Here is a 24,255-nt window from a genome sequence, read left to right as displayed (position 1 = left end):
GTCGTGAGGACATCTCTACAGGTAGCTGGCAGGCAGCCATGTTCCTGATCAAGCATCCTCTCATTTCCTTGCTAACTAAGTAAGGTCTAAAATAGAAATATGTAAAAACCCCAGCCTAGTCATAATTAAAGATTTAAATGTTTTAGTTCAAATTAGAACAAACTAATGTACTTGGGACTCTAGTTCATCAAACCTTTGAGCATGCCTAAAGACCTTCCCCTGATTGTACTTTTAATTAATGCCGATTTGAAGCTAGGATGAGTCATATTTGCTCAGATAAAACAGGTATTTAAAGATGTACAAATAGCCTGTAGGTAAAAGACCAGAAAAGAAGCTGCAGCAGGGTTAAGCCTTGTCTACCTGCCGGGACAAAACAGAGAGGGAGAGGAAGAGTCTCAGGCACACACACACACACACACACACACACACACACACACACACACACACACACACACACACACACACACACACACACACACACACACACACACACACTAAAGCCCAGCTTGAGCAGAGCAATACTCCTCCTAATCTAATCTAATCACTGCCTCTGATCTCTTAAAAAAAATTGTTTAACCTTTATTTAACTAGGAAAGTCAGTTAAGAACAAATTCTTATTTTACAATGACAGCCTAACCCAGCCAAACCTTCCCCTAACGCAGACGACACTGGGCCAATTATGCGCCACCCTGTGGAACTCCGAACCACGGCCAGTTGTAATACAGCCCAGGATCGAACCAGGGTCTGTAGTGACACCTCTAGTACTGAGATTCAGTGCCTTAGACCGATGCGCCACTCTGCTTCCCCATCCGCTGCTTCTCAGGCTGCCTGCCTGTGTATCTCCAATGACCAGAATGTGAGACAGTTAGAGACCGTTGAGACAGTTAATACATACTTTTTTTGAAGAGCAGGAGAGACATCGGATTCATTAGAATATCCTTGTATGACAGTTTAATGTACATTTACTATATTAGTATCCATTATTTTATGGATCTATCCATGTGCAATACATTTCATCGTACTGGTACCTATCATACAAGTTGTGCAAGCTCTATTATGCATCTAAACAGTAGTATTCCACTAAAACTGGTGTATCTGTGAAACTAACCCTCTAATTATTAGCAATATTATATACTAACTTGGAGCATATTAGGGCATTAGAAAATTGGAAACAGATTGAAATATTTTAGGTCCCATAAAAATCGACTCTGTGTAGATTGGAAAAGGGTTCCATCATAAATTAGCTTCTGCTGCAGCAAGAAGACAAAAAGCCTAAATGTATACTCACAGCTAAAAGATTACCCCTCCTGCATATCAACTAAACCATAAAATGTGGCATGCATTCAAAATAGAAGATTAATCTCCTTCTGCCGTGGTACAGTGTAATTGAAAATGCCCACAGGAGACTATCTATGTTAATATAGTATGTGCCATGGAAAATTCTGAAACAGAGTTTTATTTCAATAGCATGCCGGGGAAACATGTAGTAGATCACATCTATCTCTCTGGATCCCAACTTGCCGGTTCTATTTATTGCTTCCAATGTTTATCTGTCTATAGATATCTGCAGTACAATTCCTATTTCCATCTAGTTTGAGGAGAACATGTTACCGTTGATATGAAGGGAATAGGCATATACAGATGAATCCCTTTCCTAATGTCTACTCTACTGGCGGTGATCAAATCGCATGGCCCTCATGCTTGTCTCAGCTGTTGACGGAGATAGTAACATAAAGGTATGAGCCATATTCCTATTCATTCTTGAATACCTTTAGGTAGTAAAGCTTTCCACATGTTCTTAATAGGGAGTTATGGAAGCTACTGGCAGTTCCACAGTCATGACCCCTTGTCAGTGGGTGCTCTGTCCTCTACCGGTATGTTGGAAGGATGACCTTGAAACATCCTTTAACATCACAGTACGAGGCCACTTTACTTGGCAACGTTGAACAATGAGACAGAGCAACTGCTAGCGACACCAAGCCTGCTGCTGCCTCAGCTGCTGCTTCTATCTTTTCTCCTTTTCCTGGGATGCAAAATGTAGATCAGAGGAGTGTGCAGTTTGTGCACAGTCTCAGGAGAAACTGCCACTCAAACCCAAACGTCTATATGAATACCAAAACACACGGAATACAGAGGAGGGTGAAGAAAGAGAACCGTAGAAATAAGGAAGTCAGGGTTCTACTTCCATCTTTGAATGAACAGAGATGTAGATAGGATATATGAATATATATTCCCTGATTTTTCTTTAGAATATTTACTCAGAAAAGCAGGAGCAAAAAAACAACAAGAACATGACCCTGTGTGCGCTAAGAATTTGCAGCTGATTATTGTCTGTCTGTGGCAATTTGAATTTCCGCCAAAGGAATTAGGCTTGTATTATTAAAGCATTTTCCCCCTCACAGCTGAATTCCTTCGCCTCTGTGGAAGCCTATTACATTTTTTAAGAAACCGTTTTCTTGATATTCATGTATGTTTAGTCTTCAAACAAAAGGCATTTTTAAGAACGAAGCCATATAATTGAGACAATGGTTCAGAGCGGCTTATTCAAATAGGCATTAGCTCATTACTTCTTGCTGTTTTGGGTATAGGCTAAGGTATGTTGAAAAGGAGGAAATACATTCACTAGAAAATGTTTGTGTGTTTTTTGCTATTACATTAGTATTATTAATACCGCCAAAACATTTATAGGGACACACTTATTTCACTGCTTTCAAATTCATAGTATTATCAATAAAACAAACTGATTTTTTAAATCAATTATACATAAGCGACATTTATGGCATAAGTTGGAAGTTGAAATGCAAATCTACTTTACAAAGCTAATTTTCTACTTGCATACATATATATGTGACTTATCATCCGACTTTAAATCTCACTCCAACTGACTTACTATAGATCCCCTTCAGGGCATAAATAATCTAAACATGCAATTATCTAACAACCGTCACTTTGATTCAGATACTCCCATGTTAGTGACTACGCCTGACCAGAAGCAGGCAGGCAGCAGATAGATAGCATGAGACGATTGAGTGGACACAAACATGAGCGTGTCATTTCAGCTGGGAGTTGCATGTGAATGTCCATCCACAGCTGTGACTAATTACCCACGCTGCTCAGGGACTGGAGACTCAGTCCAAGTCCTCTCCCAGAGGCACCTCAGCATGTCAACAGCAACAACACCATACCATCTCACACAAAACATTGGAGAGCTGCAGGGCGTTTATAGGTGATTTGTCCACATCTGGCTATTCAACGGTTCTACGGTACGATTCAGTTGCTATGTAAGGGCGAGGCATGGGGTCAGTTATATTACTGTAATTAATGGTTAGATGCCTCTATGATAGGCATGGTACTGAACATTGATATCATGTATTGACTACAGATGGGTAGAAAGAAACTGCCCTGTGGAGTAATGGAGAAGTATTTCACTGTCCATTTTACTCCTCTCTTAATTTGACTAATAGTAACATTTTACTGCAGTGGGCTAAATCAGGGTCACACAGAGTGTTTATTGGTAGTCTTAAACAACCCACTTTGAAACAAAAGTATGCACCTCACACACATGATTATAGGCTTAAAAAAGAAGACTCCTGTACCATGTCAGATATAGATTTGAAATGTATTCAATTTTGAGTTTGCATCCAAATATTACACTTAATATACATCACAGAAGACTGAAACATAACAAAACCGTTTGACATAGAAACACCGGCAATTCGGCTGTTGTTTTAAAATAATATTGATTAACTATGATATTATGAAAAATATGAATAACATTCCACCCATGAGGCCACTAGAGGGCGATTTGGTCATTTGACTGCAGAAAAGGGGTCTGGCTCTAATTTGCAATGTCCATCTACATCTGTACACTTGTCAGTTTTACTTGATCTTAGCTCTATGAACAACTGCATCAGCAAAGCATAGGAGAAAAGAATTACATGAACTAACAGACAGCCATGACAAAACAGATATTTGAAATGGTTTAGCAGTTTGTTATTTACTGTTTATCATGTAACTATCATGTAATCCTTTCAAATATTTGTTTTACACATGTAACAACGGTAACCATGATATTTAATACCTGATTGGATAGATGGAAACAGCACTCAGCGAGTTGAACTTTGCCTGTTCATGTTTAATTGTCGTACAGTATTCTCAAGAGCAAAGATTCTAAGGCGGAGCAAGGGAAGCTAATTTAATCACCACAAATCATCTCCACTGTTGTTCGGCTGACCCTCTACAAGCTTTAATACTCTTCTAACACCCACACGTATATCTCCTTCAACCATAACTTGATTCAGGTATAAATCATTATTTCTTCCAGGTGGACCGTGCCTCGCCTAGATCCTACCTTTAACTGAACTTGAGGTAATACAGGTCAGTTTTATAATGACATCTCTTCACGACAATGGACACCTAACCGAAGAGAACACAACCTGTTTTTATAAAATATTCTTTACCCTCTCTCTCACTCAGAATCTGAGAGCCCTGTTGACACGCCACTGTGTGTGTTAGCACCGTACAGTCAAGCGCAAACTCTCCCACCTTCAGGATCACACTCCCCACAGCTCTTTTCTCACCTCTCTACCCCAGTTCTCCCAATCGAAGGTCAGCAAAGTTAACAAGGGGTATGCTATGTATGGGGGGCGGGGGGGGGGGCTTCGGCCTAAGCAAGCCTAAGAGCAGGGTGGAATTAAGATAAAATTAAATCACAGATCACAACATTAAAAACTTGACGACTTGGTTTGAAGCACTAAAAGTACAAAACCAGATACTTAATGCATTTCAACAGTATTTTCTAATTTTTATGACTTACAACACTGTTCAAGACATAAAACAAGCAGTTGCACTGGCAAACGGAAGAAATTGAATAATAGAAGACATACAGAGAATAACATTAGTGTTTTTGCTGACAAAAGCACACTAATTATTTCTCTGTATTTTTGCCAATTGTAAGGAATGAGAATTGTTCTAGTGACTTGTATTAGCTAATGTGAAAGATTAAATAAGTTCAACAGATATGTGGAAAATGTGAGTTGGTCAAGGTTGGAGGCAAAAATACTGAACGGATTCTGTATTTGGGCCTATTTGTTTTTATTATTCATTGAGATACGTTAAATATACTACCAAAAGTGGGTTTTGTTTAATTCAGGGCCCTAGAGATTGTTTGTTGTTTTGAAGCAAATTTCCTGCAATTCTACATAGTGTAACATGACTCATGACATCTTTTGCATAGGCAATTTAATTATAATTACATATAATATTTAATATAATATGGATAGGGAAAATAAAGCTTAGACTATTTTCACAAATGTTATTTCACTAACAAATATGTCAAATATGTAATTTAATCATGTTAGTTACAAATATTTTCAATTGATAGCAATAGAGTCAGTCACACATTAGATAACTTCTGTAAGCCAGCAGCATACCACCCTGCATACCACTGCTGGCTTGCTTCTGAAGCTAAGCAGGGTTGGTCCTGGTCAGTCCCTGGATGGGAGACCAGGTGCTGCTGGAAGTGGTGTTGGAGGGCCAGTAGGAGGCACTCTTTCCTCTGGTCTAAACAAAGATCCCAATGCCCCAGGGCAGTGATTGGGGACACTGCTCTGTGTAGGGTGCCGTCTTTCGGATGGGATGTTAAACGGGTGTCCTGACTCTCTGAGGTCATTAAAGATCCCATGGCACTTATCGTAAGAGTAGGGGTGTTAACCCCGGTGTCCTGGCTAAATTCCCAATCTGGCCCTCAACCATCACGGTCACCTAATAATCCCCAGTTTACAATTGGCTCATTCTTCCTCTCCCCTGTAACTATTCCCCAGGTTGTTGCTGCAAATGAGAATGTGTTCTCAGTCAACTTACCTGGTAAAATAATGGTAAAAATAAAATAAGGATGGGAATTGGATGTTCATGAGTGTGTCTATAAATTCCTGTTTGTCACGTGAACTAATTGAGATGGTGGTTGCCTAACTCAGAATAAAGTCCTGTTGAGCTTTGTATGCTGTCTCATTTCCAAGTGGTATCTTTCATATAGCTGATGTTCCACTCCCCGAAACCCTCCAAATGGCGCGTACCACTTCCAAAGTATTATTATGATTTATTTATTTTTCTTTAGAAGGCCGTAACTCAGCCTCATAATGCCATAGAGACGAATTAAAAATGTGCATCGGAGTCGCGTCTTTCTCGTGGAACGTACAGCTTGTTTCTATCCTAAAGCGCCGTTATATATCGCTTTTTACCTTTTCCCCCCCTAACAAGGCATACCCCCTCAATTTGAGCACTGCCTCCGCCCCTCTGTGCCATGCCACACACCTGCTCACAAAACCCTACTTCATATTAATCTGATCAACTCGACTTATTAGCATTGATATATAAGCTTGGTGCTGAACAGTAGAGACTGCACTGTGGGTGTTGTAGCTCTGCTGGAGGACAGTAGTAGTCTAGCTCTGACTGTGGTGACACTGCCCAGTGCTTGAGCCCCACTGACAGACAGCAGGGTGCTGCTCAATGAGGAGCATGCTCAGTTCCACACCATAAACACTGGATATCTCCCCCTATCTCTCTCTATCCTTCCTTCTCTCCCTCCCTCCGCTTCCTTTAGCACTGAGTTACTGGCATGTCCCTCCATCAATACGCTACAGCGAGCAGTTAGGGAGACAGGATGCTATCACTGTCACCATGGTTGGGAATTGCGTTCTTTTCAATTAGCATTTTGATTGCACGGGAATAGCCCACACACAAACAATCAAATATTCACTTCCAAAAATGAATAATGCTTCCCACATTCAAGATGCTAATACAGAAGCTGGCAAATTCCCTTTATGATAGGGACAACATTTTAAAATCAGTATCATGCCATTTTAACATTTTATGAAACTTATTATTAACAGCATACAATAAGAGAAAGTTTGATATGGATACGGGAATTTAGAGATCAGGGAAGATAGCCTCTTTGTGTATGCAGAAAGATAGGTTAAATAAAAGTTAGTCAGCCCTGCCATGTTGTTTAGGATGGATGGGAATTAAACTGAGTCCCTGGCAGGCACTGCCTCCAACCAGTTGAGGAACAGCCTGGGGAGGCAGTCACTCTGAGTCTTTTGTCAACAATGGATACACAAACAAACACATCCACCATGCAGCACAGACAAGCGCTACCAGCAGCATCAGAGGCAGAAGCGGAGGAGACACAGGCGAAAACCTGTCCAAGTGAAGGGAAATGTACACCAGTGCAGGCATGCGCATTACAGAGCCACTCACACACACACACTCTATTTCTCTCTGGTACACTACAAATTTACAAATGCAAGCTCACGACTGTAGTCCTACATTATATACACTGTCAAACATTACAAAAATAAAACCGACCAAAATGTGCACTATAATGCTTTGTATAAATACATAAATATAACAAGTATTATCTACTATTTACAATGCACAACATGATAAAGAGATTTAATGCAAGAAAAATATCAGACTTAAAACCACACAATGTACTGTACATTTGCTGTGTGCAGGTATCATGAACAGTTATCTAAGACTTGTGCAAACCGATACCCATCGCCTTTTCCCAAAACTGGATGAACAACACCCCATTAACTGTTAGGGAAGGAAGGCACACTGAGTGAGGCATGGTGCTACTGCTACTGCTGCAGGCTGTCGGATGGATGCAAGGGCACAATGAGCGGCTGGCAAGCTGCAGCCTCCTTACCATTTTAAACCCATTCCACTCCATTTGTGAGCCGGCAGACGTTTTCTCTCCCCAGCGCCTGAACAAATTTCCCCCTGACTTGGAGCTCTCTTTTTCGTTCTTTCTCTCTTAGTGGTGGTTAGACAGTAGGCGGCTTGTGAAAGCAGGCATTCCCTTCTTCCAGAGACGCTGGGTGAGAATGCAAAAGGCTTCAGCGTGAGCTTTGGGCTGCAGTCCCCTCCCCTGTCTCCTCCTCATCTGTGAGGTCAGAGCTCCCCTCTCTCTGGAAGGGTGTGTTGCAGCTTTCTCACTGGCTCCTGCGCCTGTCTGTCCAGCAGTCTCCTCCACAAAGTTAACATCTTCACTCTGGCAACCTCGCCGATTCAAGGAGCGCTTGGCAATGAAAAGCTTTTTGGTACCAAGAAAAGCTTTTTGGTACCAGCAAAGATCTTTGCTTGATTGAGTGCAAAGAGTGATTGTGCCAGTGGCGCAGGCAGAAATCCGTTGAAGGCAGGGCCAGAAAAAATGTAGGCGGGCAAAAATTTGGGCACTCAAATCATCATTAAACGATCAAAAAAGCATAACCTACCCTATACCCTACTGTAATTGACTACACACAACAAACCATCTAACATGTGATTTCGCATTATAGATCAAATAGTCGTGTAGGCCTACGTAAATCCACAACTCTTTTATTTAACATTCGACTCACATAAACCTACAAAAAATAAACAATTTTTGTATTTTATTTTATTAATAGAATATAAGACTAGAACATAATGCCCTAATATAACAGTAATGATCACAATAGGCATCCACAGCCTATATAGACAAGAACAGTGGTCACCAACCTTTCTAGTCGAGATCACCTTATGAGTCCAAATGCAAGCCGAGTGCAATTCTCTGCTGGGTGCGGGAGATCAAGTGCTCCTACAATAGATTGTGTGATATCAACTACATTATCAATAGCATATAGGGTCGAACTATAGTGCATGGGCGGGGAACACAGGGTAAAGTTCTACTTCCAATTCATCCCAAAAAGTACGAGAAATAACTATTGTTTCATGCATTTTCCTATATAATAAGAGAGGTATGATTTTCTCCATGTAGGCCTTCCCCTTATTATAAATAACGTGGAGTCCCTTACATTTCAAAACTCGAGTCTCAAGCTAGGCTACACGATAGCACTGGTAATAGGTCTGTTGTTGTAGCCAATTACTTGCGAGGTACACCGGAGCATAAATTGAAATAACTCGTTTTTTTATTTCACTGGACTGATGGTGACGTCTCATCGGAGGGTGGGAGAGAGTGCGAGTCGAAGTGGAGAAGCGTTTTTCATGATTTCTAAAAGTGTTGAATAAAAACAGTGTTGTAATGTTGATCATTGTCTCTGAATGTACTGAAACTGTCTTTAAGGCCCTCGATTAGATCAATGCAATCTATTTTATTTTATTTATTTTTATTTCACCTTTATTTAACCAGGTAGGCTAGTTGAGAACAAGTTCTAATTTACAACTGCGACCTGGCCAAGATAAAGCAAAGCAGTGCGACACAAACAACGACACGGAGTTACACATGGAATAAACAAACACACAGTCAATAATACAATAGAGAAAGTCTATATACATTGTGTGCAAATGAGGTAGGATAAGGGGGGTGAGGCAATAAATAGGCCATAGTGGTGAAATTATTACAGTATGGCAAATTAAACACTGGGGTGATAGATGTGCAGAAGATGAGTGTGCAAGTAGCGGTACTGGGGTGCAAAGGAGCAAAATAAATAAAATAAATAATATGGTGATGAGGTATTTACAGATTGGCTATGTACAGGTGCAGTGATCTGTGAGCTGCTCTGACAGCTGGTGCTTAAAGCTAGTGAAGAAGATATGAGTCTCCAGCTTCAGTGATTTTTGCAGTTCGTTCCAGTCATTGGCAGCAGAGAACTGAAAGGAAAGGCGGCCGAAGGAGGAATTGGCTTTGGGAGTGACCAGTGAAATATACCTGCTTGGAGCGCGTGCTGCGGGTGGGTGCTGCTATGGTGACCAGTGAGCTGAGATAAGGCGGGGCTTTACCTAGCAACGACTTATAGATGGCCTGGAGCCAGTGGGTTTGGCAACGGATATGAAGCGAGGGCCAGCCAACGAGAGCATACAGGTCGCAGTGGTGGGTAGTATATGGGGCTTTGGTGACAAAACGGATGGCACTGTGATATACTGCATCCAATTTGCTGAGTAGAGTGTTGGAGGCTATTTTGTAAATGACATCGCCGAAGTCAAGGATCGGTAGGATAGTCAGTTTTACTAGGGTATGTTTGGCAGCATGAGTGAAGGATGCTTTGTTGCGAAATAGGAAGCCGATTCTAGATTTAATTTTGGATTGGAGATGCTTAATGCGAGTCTGGAAGGAGCGTTTACAGTCTAACCAGACACCTAGGTATTTGTAGCTGTCCACATATTCTAAGTCAGAACCGTCCAGAGTAGTGATGCTGGACGGGCGGGCAGGTGCAGGCAGCGATCGGTTGAAGAGCATGCATTTAATTTTGCTTGTATTTAAGAGCAGTTGGAGGCCACGGAAGGAGAGTTGTATGGCATTGAAGCTCGTCTGGAGGTTAGTTAACACAGTGTCCAAAGAAGGGACAGAAGTATACAGAATTGTGTCGTCTGCGTAGAGGTGGATCAGAGAATCACCAGCAGCAAGCAGCAATGACTGATATAGAGGGGGACTGGAGGCCCTTTATGGCGAAAACTTGGCAAATGCTCCAACATCCTCTTCTATACACGGTCTCTTGACATTTCTTTACAGAGCTTTGTTTGGCCATCAAGTTTTTGCTAGCCAAGCTGGCTAGTCTGTCTTAGCTAGCTAGCTAAAGGTGAGTAGCCTACACACTGTAGCCTAGCCTACACAGCGATAGCTACAGTTTACTGCACATGGTATCAGTGCGAAGTGACATGTGCCAGAACCCACCCATTATTTTGAAATTGATACGATTTTTTTTTTAAATGTTTTTCCCCCCAGCATATAATCAAGCATAATTCAAATGCATTGCATAGGCCTAAATTCAATATATTTTATATACAGCACTAGATTGTATGTAAGATGTCCCCTGAAAGGCATTGCCAAATAAAATGTGATATTATTATTATTGTCAATATACACAGTTTTAATAGGTACACCACTCCATTCACAAAAATGGTTTGCTCCTACTGCTATATAAAGCAGGCAGAAAGGCATTCGAGGCATTCAGTTACTGTTCAATTGAATGTTAGAATGGGCAAAACAAGGGGCCTCCCGAGTGGCGCAGTGGTCTAAGGCACTGCATTGTAGTGCTAGCTGTGTCACTAGAGATCCTGGTTCAAGTCCATGTTCTTGTCCCATCATGCACTAGTGACTCCAGCTGGGTGCAATGCGTGCTGACACGGTCGCCAGGTGTATGGTGTTTCCTCCAACACATTGGTGCGGCTTGCTATGAATTATATCTGATGTTGTATGCATGTTTAGGCCAGTGTTTGACTTGGACTGAAATATACTGAACAAAAATATAAACAACAATTTTACTGAGTTACAGTTCACATAAGGAAATTGAAATAGGCCCAAATCTATGGGTTTCACATGACTGGGCAGGGGTGCAGCCATGGGAGGGTCTGGGAGGACATAGGCTCACCCACTTGGGAGCCAGGACCTGCCAATCAAAATGAGTTTTTCCCCACAAAAGGGCTTTATTACAGACAGAAATACTCCTCAGTTTCATTGGGTGGCTGGTCTCAGATGATCCTGCTGGTGAAGAAGTTGGATGTGGAGGAGATAGGCTGGCGTGGTTACACGTTGTCTGAGGTTGTGAGGCCGGTTGGACGTAAGGCCAAATTCTCTCAAAACAACGTTGGAGGCATCTTATGGTAGAGAAATTAACATTCCATTTTCTGGCAACAGCTCTGGTGGACAATCCTGCAGTCAGCATGCCAATTGCACATTCCCTCAAAACTTGAGACATCTGTGGCATCGTGTTGTGTGACAAAACTGCAGTTTTTAGAGGGGTCTTTTATTGTCCCCAGCACAAGGTGTAATGTAATGTGTAATGAACATGCTGTTAAATCAGCTTCTTGATAAGTCACACCTGTCAGGTAGATAGATTATCTTGGCAAAGGAGATATGCTCACTAACAGGGATGTAAACAAATTTGTGCACAAAATTTGAGAGAAATACACTTATGTGTATATGGAAAATTTCTGGGATCTTTTATTTCAGCTCATAAAATAACCCAGGCCCACCCGTTCCTACGCCCCTGGATTCTACCCTCAGGCACTACAGGATGCCTGAACAGCACTATGTATATAAATTTGCTATTACTGCATGCATGTTAAAGCCTGCAAATATACACTAGTTATATACATTGATACATGCTCATATTTGTATCTTGCTTATTCAAAGGAAAATCCAGTTAACTTAGATAATTTACAAAACGCAATTTATTTTGCAGTTCACCCACATAATCACAAATTCACCCACACATGTTTACTAATTACTAAGCTGGGCTTGGCTTATCAGACACGGGCTACTGATATGAAATACTCACATCAAAAATGTACATTTCACACACAGATGTACCGACGCACGGACACACACACCTGCAGGAGCATCACGACTATGAACAACAAAGCGCCAAAAAATGTGATAGCTCGCTACGGATTAAAACGCAAACCGAAGTTTATCACCTGGCTAGAAGCTACTGCCGCGGAGGTGCAATAATGTAGTTGGTGACACAAAGCAGTTTATAAAATGTAGACAAATAATAACCTTAGCTAGATAGAGCCTATAAGACAGATGCGCTTAGCATAGGCTAAATTGTTCCCTACTCACCATGACCATTCTTGTTTAGGGTTGAGCAGGATAAAGCGAAAGGGGAGATGCAAGTGCTTAGTCTTCCTGTGGTTAAATAAAATCGGTTGCTATCAAGAGTCGATCCTCGTGCGGGGAGCGCGTGGTCCCAAGGACAATCGGATAGATAAGGCGCGTGTGAGTGGATGAATGAGTTTGCCGCGTGTCGGAGGCTGAGAGCCGTGGGTGGAAATCTCGTTGTTTCTCTTCGGGATCGTCGGAGGAAATAAACGGTCATAAAAAAAGAAAAAGAAAAAACTAAAAGGATAAGTCTTCACTGAAACGAAACAGCTAGTGCAAGCAGCTCTTTTTCCTACAACCGATTTATGGGTTATTCAGTCTGTCGGGTGTAGAATCTCATTGGCTGCGATAGAGCAAGGAAGGGGTGGTGCGCTAGTGGATGAGTGTTGGAGGAGGGCTAGAGCGAGAAGGGAACGACGGGGGGCGAATCTACCAACGTAAGGTGCGATTGATATTATGCACTACAGCATCGACAGTGTTGATTTGACCTCCAAATCACCAAGCGAAGACAAATATATTTGACAACTGTAACATAGAGCAAGATAACCAATAACCAGCTCGCACTACCACATACGGTGTGACGAGGTATTGTAGCCTACATGGATGGAGACATACCACCATCATCATTGTATAGAGAAGTAGCTTAATTTTTCCTCTTCGTGACATTGCACAGTAGTCTCTCTGCCCTTTTGATGTTGGTGATGATGTTGTTCATCACCCATCTCTCCACTCTACCCCGCTCCCTCCTGTCTTTTCTGTGAGCTTCAATCACCTGTGCTCCCCGCTCCCCTTCACAGCTGCACGCAAGCATCATAAATAATTAACATGAGGCCCCTCAGCTCCATCCTCCGACAAAAACCCATTTCAGCGCTGTGGTTGTAGAGCTCTGGTGGGGGGTCTTTTGTACCTGTATAGGAAGAGATGCATAACATCCCATACCTATAAGCCTACTACTGCAGTCCTCTCAATTGTACCCTGCACAAGCTAAGGCATGCCACATCTCATAAACATGAACTTCAGTAATGCCAGCTGACCTACAATGCCGCCTTTGTCTCCATAAATGCATTCGATTTTGCCTCCAACACACAGCGGTGTGATTCGAAGAATACAATAATTCAAAACAATTGTTAGGATCTTTACAATGTTAAAATAACAATGCTTCTTTCATACAGTATTTTAGATGCAATAATGCATATTTTACAGTATCTCATATACCTTATATATTTTGAAACCTAGCAGCCACATCCCCTTGGGGCAAGTCTGTTTTGATTAGAATAGCTTTGGGTATGAGAGAGCAGCAGTGACCAGAGAGGCCATAACATATGAAGCAGATATACACTAGCTGGCCCCAGACTCACAGAGACAAGGAGAGCAAGCACCTGCGACAAGGAGAGCGAGCACCTGCATACTCTAATTTACTTAGTTGTCATGACACAATATATTACTCTTTGCTTTGGTTGTTTTGCTACGGCCCAATGTTTTGTTACAGCATGTGCCTAGCAGCAGTAAGCCTATTTTATCCATTGTTCAACACTGCGTCATTACAGTACATTGTTTTATTCCAGACATCAGAGACAGAGAGACATATAGCTGGTCCTCTCGTTCACATGCTGGTTTTTATTCAATTAGGAGGAGGCTCTCATGGCAGGCAGACTAACTTGAGTAAGTCCATTAACCTCCAGCTGAACGAGCACTGATAGGAAGTCCCACAGTGCTCTTGACAGCCTACAAAACACTGCAGCACTGTTCAACTAATCCAAAATTTGCCCCAAACATTTTCAGGAGTTTTTTTGGTGTGGACGTGGGCTCGGAATGACTCAGCTGTTCATTTCTCAATATGTAAACTGTGCCTATAGTACGGATGTAACAATGTATGTATTTTCTTTATGAATGAATGCTTTACATTCAGTGCAGTATATCTGCAAGGTATATGTTTGCACTGTATTTATATTTGTACATGTACACTAGCATAATGACATTGAGAAGAGACCAATGCATTGGTCAGCTTTCACAGGGCACATCATTTGCCCACAGTTGCATGCATTAAATAAAAAAGCAAGAGACTGAGTTTTGAAGCTCTCCAATCTCTCCACTACACCTCTGGCCCCTCCACCTCACTGAGTATTAAAGCCATGCACACCAATGTGCTTGAAATACTAATGAGTGTTAAAGCCACGGCTAAAGCATCGCCAACCTCAATTAGGAATCAACAGGACATGGGTGTTTCCCGAATGGATGTGTTTGCTGGATTTATTTTAATACTGTGTGGTATCTTTCTCCACCCCTTACTGCCAGGGACAACAACAGATACCAACTGCCTTTTGTTTGGGGTGCGTTCTGGTACAATGCTTCTCAGTCTAGAAACCTGCAGTGAATACCAGACCTGTTATTTCTATCACTTTTATTATTCTGACTTGACCTTTTTGAATTCATTGCATTCTGTGCAAGCTTGGGAAATAATTCTCTGCTTCATTGACTTTAATATTCTCTCTGGTACCATGTTTTTATTACCACCTTTTAATTATTGGCTGTAAATAATAGAACATAACACAGATGAATAACAATCATTTTCCTTTTTGATTGCAGTCAACTTTAGCTATTGGATTAATAGGTACGCAGTTAAGGAGAGTTCCAGGAAGCAGAAGATTCTTATCTATGGACAACATCCTCAATTACTTCAATAGAGTTTTCTTAATGGGATTTCAGTTGAGCAATCCATATCCTCTTCTGTACTTGCTTTCTTTTACCAAATTGTTTTCCTATATTCTTTTAATGAATAGAACGTGATGAAAATGAATGGGGTCTTAAAGCAGTGTTACATTTGGTTCTCTCCTGCCTTGTGTTGTCAGATGGGGAGGTTGGCTGCCTGCTGGGAGATTTCAGGACTAGTCACTGGAGTTGCTGGGCAGGAAGGTTTGCCTCCATGGGCTTTGGCTCTCCGTACACACTGTGTGTGTTTTGGGGGATTTTGTAAAATATTGCATAAAAATAATTTGGAATTTAGCTTTAGCCTTATACGGGCTAATGTATTTTGACTAAAGACTATGATAGCTATTTTCTTAACTTTTTCAAGTGAAAAGCTTTACTGGCTCTAACCCAGGAGGATTGCCAACGATGCAGTCAGCAATGTAAAGCCCATCTCATTGATTGTCTCTGTCTGGATAGGTCCTGACACTCTCTCTCACCCACCCTCCTGAAGTACCTATGACCTGACGCACCGATTGCTGTAGCCCCAATTATAGAGCCCCACCGGCATGGCTCCTGCCTCTGCTGAAAGCCTGCTAATTTTGACACCAGAATCTGGCTAATTGTCATGGCCTGCGCCTGCTCTCTCGTGCCCTCCCTACTCATCCCAAACCCCTCCCTCTCAAAAGCGCTCCACGGATTAACATCCAGTGAATGTTTTTTTCTGCTGATGAAAATTGAGACCCGTCCTTAATGCTGACTTGAATTTCAACTAAGAATTTTAAGGATTTCCACTGCTGACTGCACACATACACACTGTGTGGGTGATCTCTCTCTCTCTCTCTCTCTCTCTCTCTCTCTCTCTCTCTCTCTCTCTCTCTCTCTCTCTCTCTCTCTCTCTCTCTCTCTCTCGCTGTGTCTCGCTCTGTGTCTTTCTCTCTCACACACATGCGAATACACAATTTGATATTACACTTAGATGTAACAACATTGTAAGATAATATCTATTCTGTATGTAGCTAGTATGAAACTAGATATGCAGCAGACAGTCTTATAGAATCAACTTAATCTAAGTCAGAGCAATCTAACCGTTAGATACAGTGTATTCGCACCCTTCTCATGTTTCACTCTGAATAATCACAAGTTTATTTAAAGGTAGCAAAGTGTTGGTGTCACCTGAAATGTGTAAAGTGTGTAAAAAACTGTTAACATTTTAAGAAGTTTTAATTTGTCACACTCAATAAATATACATGTAATCTTCTGCGAACATGTATTTTGAATAAACACAATATAGATTTTTCAGATGTTGTTACATTCATCCATGGACTCATCTGCCAGTATTTTACTCCGTGCCATATTTTACATTTCACTGATTGATATATTTTTTATTAATATATGTATTAAGTTATCTGAAATTCCCTTTGATTTTACTGAACAATAAAAAAGTTATCTGTCATGAAATGGTAACTTTCACAATATGGTTTGTTTGAATGACCACCAGACAAACAGGTCAGTGAAAGGTCAACGGCCATTGATTAGCATGTCACACAGGGCCTGTCGTTAGATAATTTTAGCTTTGTTAACAGGAGGCCTCGCCTCTCCCAGCTCACCTCTGTATTTCCTATTAGGGGCACTAACCGGATTGGAAGTGTCATCCCCTGCTTGCTTTTATAGCCCATTTGTGCCTGATCTGGCAGAGAAAGCGAGACCTCCAAAAAATGATGTTCATCATGCACTTTCCATGGAACTGAGCCTATCATGGGAAAATCCCAGTACAGTATGTCCCTGACTCCCTCATAAACAAACAGACAATTTTTTATGACACCCAGGTTTGTCTTCTCAGGAGCTTATTTGGAGGAGCTTATTTGGCTCTCTTTGATTTGCCCTTGAACAATCCATTTACTTCCTGTATAGAAGTTTTGGCAGCACCTGGCCGTGCAACTCAGATTGATTATCATCACTTCTCTGGCTTAAGTCCATTCTCCACCCATAACAATCAACAAATTGGTGTCAGACCTTTTGTCTTGATACAGAGTGACAAACTCAGCATTGCTTACTCCGAGACATCAGGCTTCAATTACAAATCTGCATTTAGCCGAGGACAGCAGTAGTTGTCCCTCGGGACTGGCTTTTGTTATCTTTGATGTTTAAGATGACTGACAAGCATTCTGCCAAATCCTTACTCAGCTCCTTAAACTGCAGGAGAAACATTTCTCCTGTAAATACCTATCTTTCCATGTCATTGGAAATGAATCACGGCCATTTCAACTCATGCTCATGTCACCACCTAAGAGAAACTTCTCAACAAGACATTAATTCTTCATGGCGACTTCAGGACAAGGCTGTGCTATATTTGTCAAAGGCGTTTGTCATTCCCTTGAACTCAAATCCATTTTATATAGATGGAGCATTTGAGAAGTGGCATGGCTTATCTAACTGCGTAAGCTATTCCTGTCTATGGAACAGAATGTGACAGGAGAAAACCACATACTATATGTATGGAGAGATGGCCACCTTTATCACAAAATGCAGTAATAAGACAGTTATTACAATTCAATAGCGGTCCTAGAAGCAGTGGCTGCACCAAAGGAAAGTGTTTCATAAATACTGAACCCAGCAAGGGCGCCTACATCTGAAGTATAATTAAACAAATACCATGGTAGAATACGCATATGTACATATAACTACCTTTTGTTTGCGAGTAAGGACTGAGGCCCCCATAACCTTTAACAGAAATGAGAGAGCAGTAAAATTGCACAGAGGGGTTTCCATGGTTGACATGTATTCTGGCACGGAGGGTTTCAGTCACAGCAGGAGATTTTGGATTACAGTCCATTTGGATTACAGAGGTGTTGCCACTTGATAAATGACATTCAACCGCAACAATACTTTGCCTGCTCCCCTTGTCATTACCAGTGTTGCCCCTCGTCGCTATTGGCGTCTGTGTTGCCACTATGAGTGGTGAGTGCTGCCATGGTGGTGTAGTGGTTGGCTGTGGGGCGGCCTGCTCTGTGTTTGATCCCAGTCGGGGTACCTCCACGCTCTGAGGGTGACCGCTGCGGTCCATCTGGCTGGGGCTTTAATCAGCACCTCCCCTCAGAGAGGGGATGCATTCTCCTGCCTGGCCCCATCCCTTCGCTGTGCTGCCAGCCTGCCTCAGAGCACTAGAGCCCTCCTAACATGCTAACACTGAACATTTCATCTTTCTAAATGTCACTTCATGGTTTACTGCTCCTTCTTAAGATGCTAGTAGGGAAGCGAGTGCACAATGCTACTCTGCCATATTTTAGTTTAACAGCATATATGCTTGGCAAATAGCTTTATCTTATGTGTGTTGTATTAGCTGTTTATTTTTGTTGATCAATGTAACATTTTCTGTTTAGGTAGGCATAGACGTATGCTTGATAAAATGCAATGCATTAATAAAGTATGTTGTGTTTCTCCCTGCCTTTGACCACTGTAGCTATGAAAGGAATGAACGCAGTGTTCTGTGTTCCGTCCATCTCTCTTTTTTTACCCCCTCCCCCCTGCACCCTCAGGAGGAAATAGAACGAGATTGGGAGAATAAAGAAATCAAGAATGGAGAGAGCAGCAAAGAAGGATACCTTAAGGAATAATTACCATACATAAATATGCTTTTCTCATGCTTTAAATGTAGTTATTTTAGTCTTGTCACTGATGTCCTAGCCATCTAAACCTGAATGCTGCTGTTAGAAAGGATTCATTATTAATGGCTTGGAAAACTACTGGGGATGATGCTTTCCCAGGGCTGTGAAGAGAACCGCTATGTCTCTAAGGAAGTAATGCCTGGCCTCGCAGGTTTCCCTCAGTAATGCACTCATGTCAGGCACATATCATTTATTCATGACAACAGCCGTCACTTTTATAGCTCCCAAACAATTAGTAAATCAATAAAAGGCATTGGCTAAGAAACTACAATTTCTGAAAAACAGTGTTGTTCGTCAAGATGTCACGATTCGGCCACAGCCTATCGCTCAAGTGTTGGCCACATTTGTCACTTCCTACCAAAAGGCAGTAAGCTGTGAGCTAAAGCATTCTCTAATCTCTTCTTTTAAGATGGCGGCCCGATACTGATGGCTCTCGAATAGCAGGTGCAGCCATTTGACTGCCCTTTTTTTATGTCATATATTTTTATGCGTCACAATGTGCAATTTGAATATAATTATTTATATACAGTATATAGATAATCTTGACTATAGCATAATGGTCATTGTTATTGTTATTGTTATTTTGAGCTTAGTCAGCTAAGAGAGATTACAATAGAACTACACTGGTCGGTGGGGGTAATGCCTCCTTTGTAATGTATGGAAACAGTTGACTGAAAATGGCATAAAACTGTGGCTGTTTTCTTCAATACCGTTCCACTATAATTAACTGTAACATTCATTACTGTATGTACACAAACAAGAGTAAACCTTGCTCTCAGGCAATAAAGACACGACATAGTTCCGTTTTTTTCCTCCAACATGATTCCTTTTCTAATTACTCTGTTATAAGCCGGGAAATAACTGTGATTGGATATAAAACAATGGCCACAGTAAGCATACAGTATATAAATGTGGCTCTAAAATTAAATTCCGGTTTAATCAACACAATAGAAGTGCTCTTTGCGGTTGTAAGAGGAAAAAGCACTTGTTAAGCGCTCTTACATAACGGTCAAAAAGTCATGGTTTTCAAGCTATCATCACAATTGTATGTACATTCTTTTGTGTTTTCTCTGCAGTCTTTTCTTGGCACTGCTGTCTTCAAACGAAAGCTTTTATTTCTACTACAAAGCTTTCACTGTTCACCAATTACACTGTTCAGATGTTCATTTTCCACAGCAACACAATCACATGCAACTCTCAGTCGATAAATAGACCCCTGTCACATACGCACACAGAGCAACGTGAGTGGCTTCTCCTCGGAAACCTTGCCATTTGCCTCTCTATGGGTGAAATCACAGGCTGTTACTTCCAGGTCAGGGTACGTGTATCCAGAAAGCTGACCCTTAGCTGGGTGTAAGCTTCAGTTCTTTCTTTTGGGTGGCTATGTTTTATGGATCACAACCACCTCCCCTTGTACAGTGCTTTCAGAAGGTATTCATACCCCTTGACATATTCCACATTTTGTTGTGTTATAGCCTGAATTCAAAAAGGATGAAATATGTTTTTTTCTCACACATGTACACACAATAACTCATAATGACAAAGTGGAAACATGTTTTTTGAAATTTTTGAAAATGTATTGAAAATGAAATAGTATTCACACCCCTGAGTCAATACATGTTAGAGTCATCTTTGGCAGCAATTACAGCTGTGAGTCTTTCTGGGTAAGTCTCTAATAGCTTTGCACACCTGGATCTTATAATATTTGCACATTATTATTTTTTTAATTCTTGAAACTGTCAAGGTGCTAGACAGCCATTTTCAAGTCTTGCCGTAGATTTTCAAGCCAATTTAAGTCAGAACTGTAACTAGGCAACTCAGGAACATTCAATGTCATCTTAGTAAGCAACTCCAGTGTATATTTGGCCTTGTGTTTTAGGTTATTATGCTGCTGAAATGTGAATTTGTCTCCCAGTGTCTGTTGGAAAACAGACTGAACCAGTTTTTCCTCTAGGATTTTTCCTGTGCTTAGCTCTATTCCGTTTCTTTTTATTCTAAAAATAACTCCCTAGTCCTCGCTGATGACAAGCATACCCATAACATGATGCAGCCACCACCATGCTTGAAAATATGAAGAGTGGTACTCAGTGATGTGTTGGATTTCCTCAAAGGGGTATTCAATGTCTGCTTTTTTTGTTTTACATGTCTACCGATAGGTGCTCTTCTTTGTGAGGCATTGGAAAAACTCCCTGGGGTTTGTGGTTGAATCTGTGTTTGAAATTCAATGCTCGACTGAGGGACCTTACAGATAATTGTATGTGTGGGGTACAGAGATGAGGTCATTCAAAAATCATGTTAAACACCATTTGTCATAACAAAGGGGTTGAATTCTTCTTGACTCAAGACATTTCATATTTGTATTTTTAAAACATTTGTAAAAAAATAAATAATAATAAACATAATTACACTTTGACATTATAGGGTATTGTGTGTAGGTCAGAGAGGCTGTAACACAACAAAATGTGGAAAAAGTCAAGGGGTGTGAATACTTTCTGAAGGCACTGTACTGTATATCCATCTGGTACTCCAGCACCATGGACAGCAACATTGCTAGCTAACATGCTAATGTGATCACTCTGCAGACAATATACACAATAGGGCGGCTTGGTATGCAATGACAGCCCCTGGAGGAGTCATTGAGAAGTATACTCACAGAGTGTGTGAGAGAGAGAGAGAGACAGAGAGAGAGAGAGAGAGATTGGGCCACCTGTCCTCTGCGGGGCACACAGAGTCATGGCCGGCCCTGCCTCCTCTCTTCTCCTCTGGCTTAGGGAAGCTCTTTGCCTGGCTGGAGACACCTGCTCCACTCAGCAGTGACGGCTCCCAGCGGGACTCTGGCTCAGCTGCTGCTCACCAGGCCCCCCCATGCAGCACTGGCCCCCTCTTAGTGTGACACTGCCAGCCTGCCCTCCTGGCCCTGCCTTCCATGCAGGCACACACAGTACAGTAGCTACCACACCCATCTCAGAAACGAGAGAATCATGCAGGGTGGCTGAGAAACTAGCCTATGAATTGTAACCCACAACAGACAATCACCCATTTTAATGTGTGATATCTGGAATTAATTGTTATATGATGGCACTGACTTGACATGGTCAGGGTAATTGGCATTCATTGGATCTTTACAAGAAGCTGACAGAGCATATCCTATGCCACACAGGCCACCCAACAGCTATTGTTTTTTTATGGGCGTAATTAGGATGTAGTAAGCAAGTAACTACTCAGGTAGCACAGTATCTTCCCCTCAACATATTCTCTAACACCCTTTTTGTGGACATACACTACAATAATCTATGATAAGAGCTTCTACAGCCTATATGTATTTAACAGTTGTACTGCGCTGTTCTCTTGCAGCTGTGTGCATGTGACCGTTGATTGACCTGCATGATAAATAGCACTTTCGTGTGCCATTCTCCTAAAAGTGATGATTGAGCAAGGTTCTGGTACCTCGTGTGTCTTGGCTCATTCTTACTCATACTGATGTTTTTTCAAAGTTCAATGATTCATGTTGGTATTTGCATTATTATGAATTGGGATATCTTAGATCAATTCACTCAATATTGGTCCAAATCCACCGTTCAACAAATCCAGGTTACTTCATCATTTCATTCTTCATAGATAGTAAATCCTAAAATGATGCTCCTGTCAGTTAATCAATATCAATCTATGGCCTTTGTATCCAATATATGATTTTGTGTCGCAGTTAGGCTGGTGATTATACCTCCTTGGCACAGTGCGCTGCCTCTCTCAGAGATGATACGTGCCTATCTTTATACTGCACCTGTTTGTGCGTCAGCAAAGGCAGAGTTGTTGAGCATAAATGAACTAATTTCCTGGGGTAGATTATCCAGAGACACACTGCAATCAGGGAAGGAGGAAGTGATGGAAGCGGCAGATGGAAAGAGCTAATCATTGTTGTGCAATAGAGATGACCCTTACAATTTCAGGGGTGTCAATATGCCATTGCCAATGCTTCTGATTGTTGTGATGATGCATCAAATGAGTTTGAAGTAGAAATCTAACCTTTCTTTGTTGAACCGAAGAATGGAGTTACCAAACAAAGCACAGCATTCTAAGAAAAACAACAGCTGTGTGATGACAGTAATCACAGCCTCGCAACAGCATTCAGAGCAGAACAGACACTAGGTTCTGATAGAGAACTCAGTAGAAGTTGTTCGACATCCTTTCAAACACAATGTTCTCTAGGTCCCCTGCAGCCTGACAAATGGCGGCCTGGACTCCAGGGACATTGTTCAAGACTGCAGCCATTTAGCTAAGTATGTATCTTGTTCAACCAAGTGATGTCTTTTGCTTCATCACTTTGCTATACTGGATTCCCTTTAAATATACTTGAAGGTGTTCAGTATCATACCAGTAAAATAATAGTTTTTTATTATGGCTTTTGATTTAAGATAGATCATAATTTCAATTTGGTCACTCCTACTGTTGTGATAATATCATACTATAGCACAGCCACAGCCACACAGTGGTATCATGCAGCTCTCAAACCGTACACACACCTCAGACATCTCGGACTCAACATTTTGGTCTCTAGTATTATAATAGTATGCCTCACATCCACCAAAAGTATAAAATAATCCTGCTCTCCAACAGCAAAGCCTCAACATTCTTCCAGCACACGTATCTAATGTATGCAAATGATCTAGCTGTGCTTAATGAAGGTACCATTAATCATTGTAACGATGGTCTGTTTTAACCAGGGTAATCACAATCCCAGTCACGCCTCATATATTCTGACTTACATACAACTAATATAGTCACATTTATTTTAACAGGAAGTAGAATAGTATTTGTGGGTTTTCAGGGTCACATAGAAACAGGGGGATAAAACATTCTCCCTGGTTTGTGCGCATTCCAATCATAGCTTTAGAACGGTCTGCATAATCATTATCAGATATAATGAAAATGCATACAAACATCCACATCAAGTTCTTTAGCTCACCCAAACACTAAATACTTTTTTTATGTGTTGCAATTAAAAGGCTTGAAAGAGTTGATTTAATAACTTGCCATAACCTCTCACTACCCATTATTACAATCTACTATTCAATTTTAATTTCAGCAGAAATTAAGGCACTGTGTGGTACTATTATTATGTGAGAGAGAAATTACAGCATCAAGCTACTTGTCATCTGCAATTTAAGTCTATTTCCTCTGTAGTTCAACACTAGGATTCTTCACAGGCAGCTAGTGAGCATGACTGTGTAGCCTATGCGAGAATAGTCTGTATGAGTGAATAAGATGGTTCTGCCAGGTGAATAAGAACATTAAGTCTTTATAGATGACCAAACATTTCCTCTG

General features: G+C 41.2%; 1 protein-coding gene across 11 annotated transcripts in view; it reads right to left on the bottom strand.

The window, feature by feature from the left end:
* The window catches only part of LOC139578452 (ELAV-like protein 4), a 94,151-nt gene that overhangs the window by 67,506 nt on the left and 2,390 nt on the right, over positions 1–24,255 (bottom strand). Inside the window, exon 1 of one of the 11 annotated variants that reach the window (XM_071406056.1) lies at positions 12,542–12,934. The exons of 8 other annotated variants lie outside the window; for them this stretch is intronic. In XM_071406056.1, coding sequence (XP_071262157.1) covers positions 12,542–12,550 — 9 coding nt within the window. In that variant the 5' untranslated portion in view covers positions 12,551–12,934. Of the gene's footprint in view, positions 1–7,708; positions 7,871–12,541; positions 12,935–24,255 lie in introns of those variants that run through there. 2 more of the 11 variants (XM_071406054.1, XM_071406053.1) reach the window with 2 other exon arrangements.

The sequence above is a fragment of the Salvelinus alpinus genome, chromosome 6 (genome assembly GCF_045679555.1).
Source record: "Salvelinus alpinus chromosome 6, SLU_Salpinus.1, whole genome shotgun sequence".
NCBI classification, from domain to species: Eukaryota; Metazoa; Chordata; class Actinopteri; order Salmoniformes; family Salmonidae; genus Salvelinus; species Salvelinus alpinus.
The sequence above is the reverse complement of the archived record's forward strand: the minus strand, read 5'-3'. Positions and strand labels throughout refer to the sequence as shown.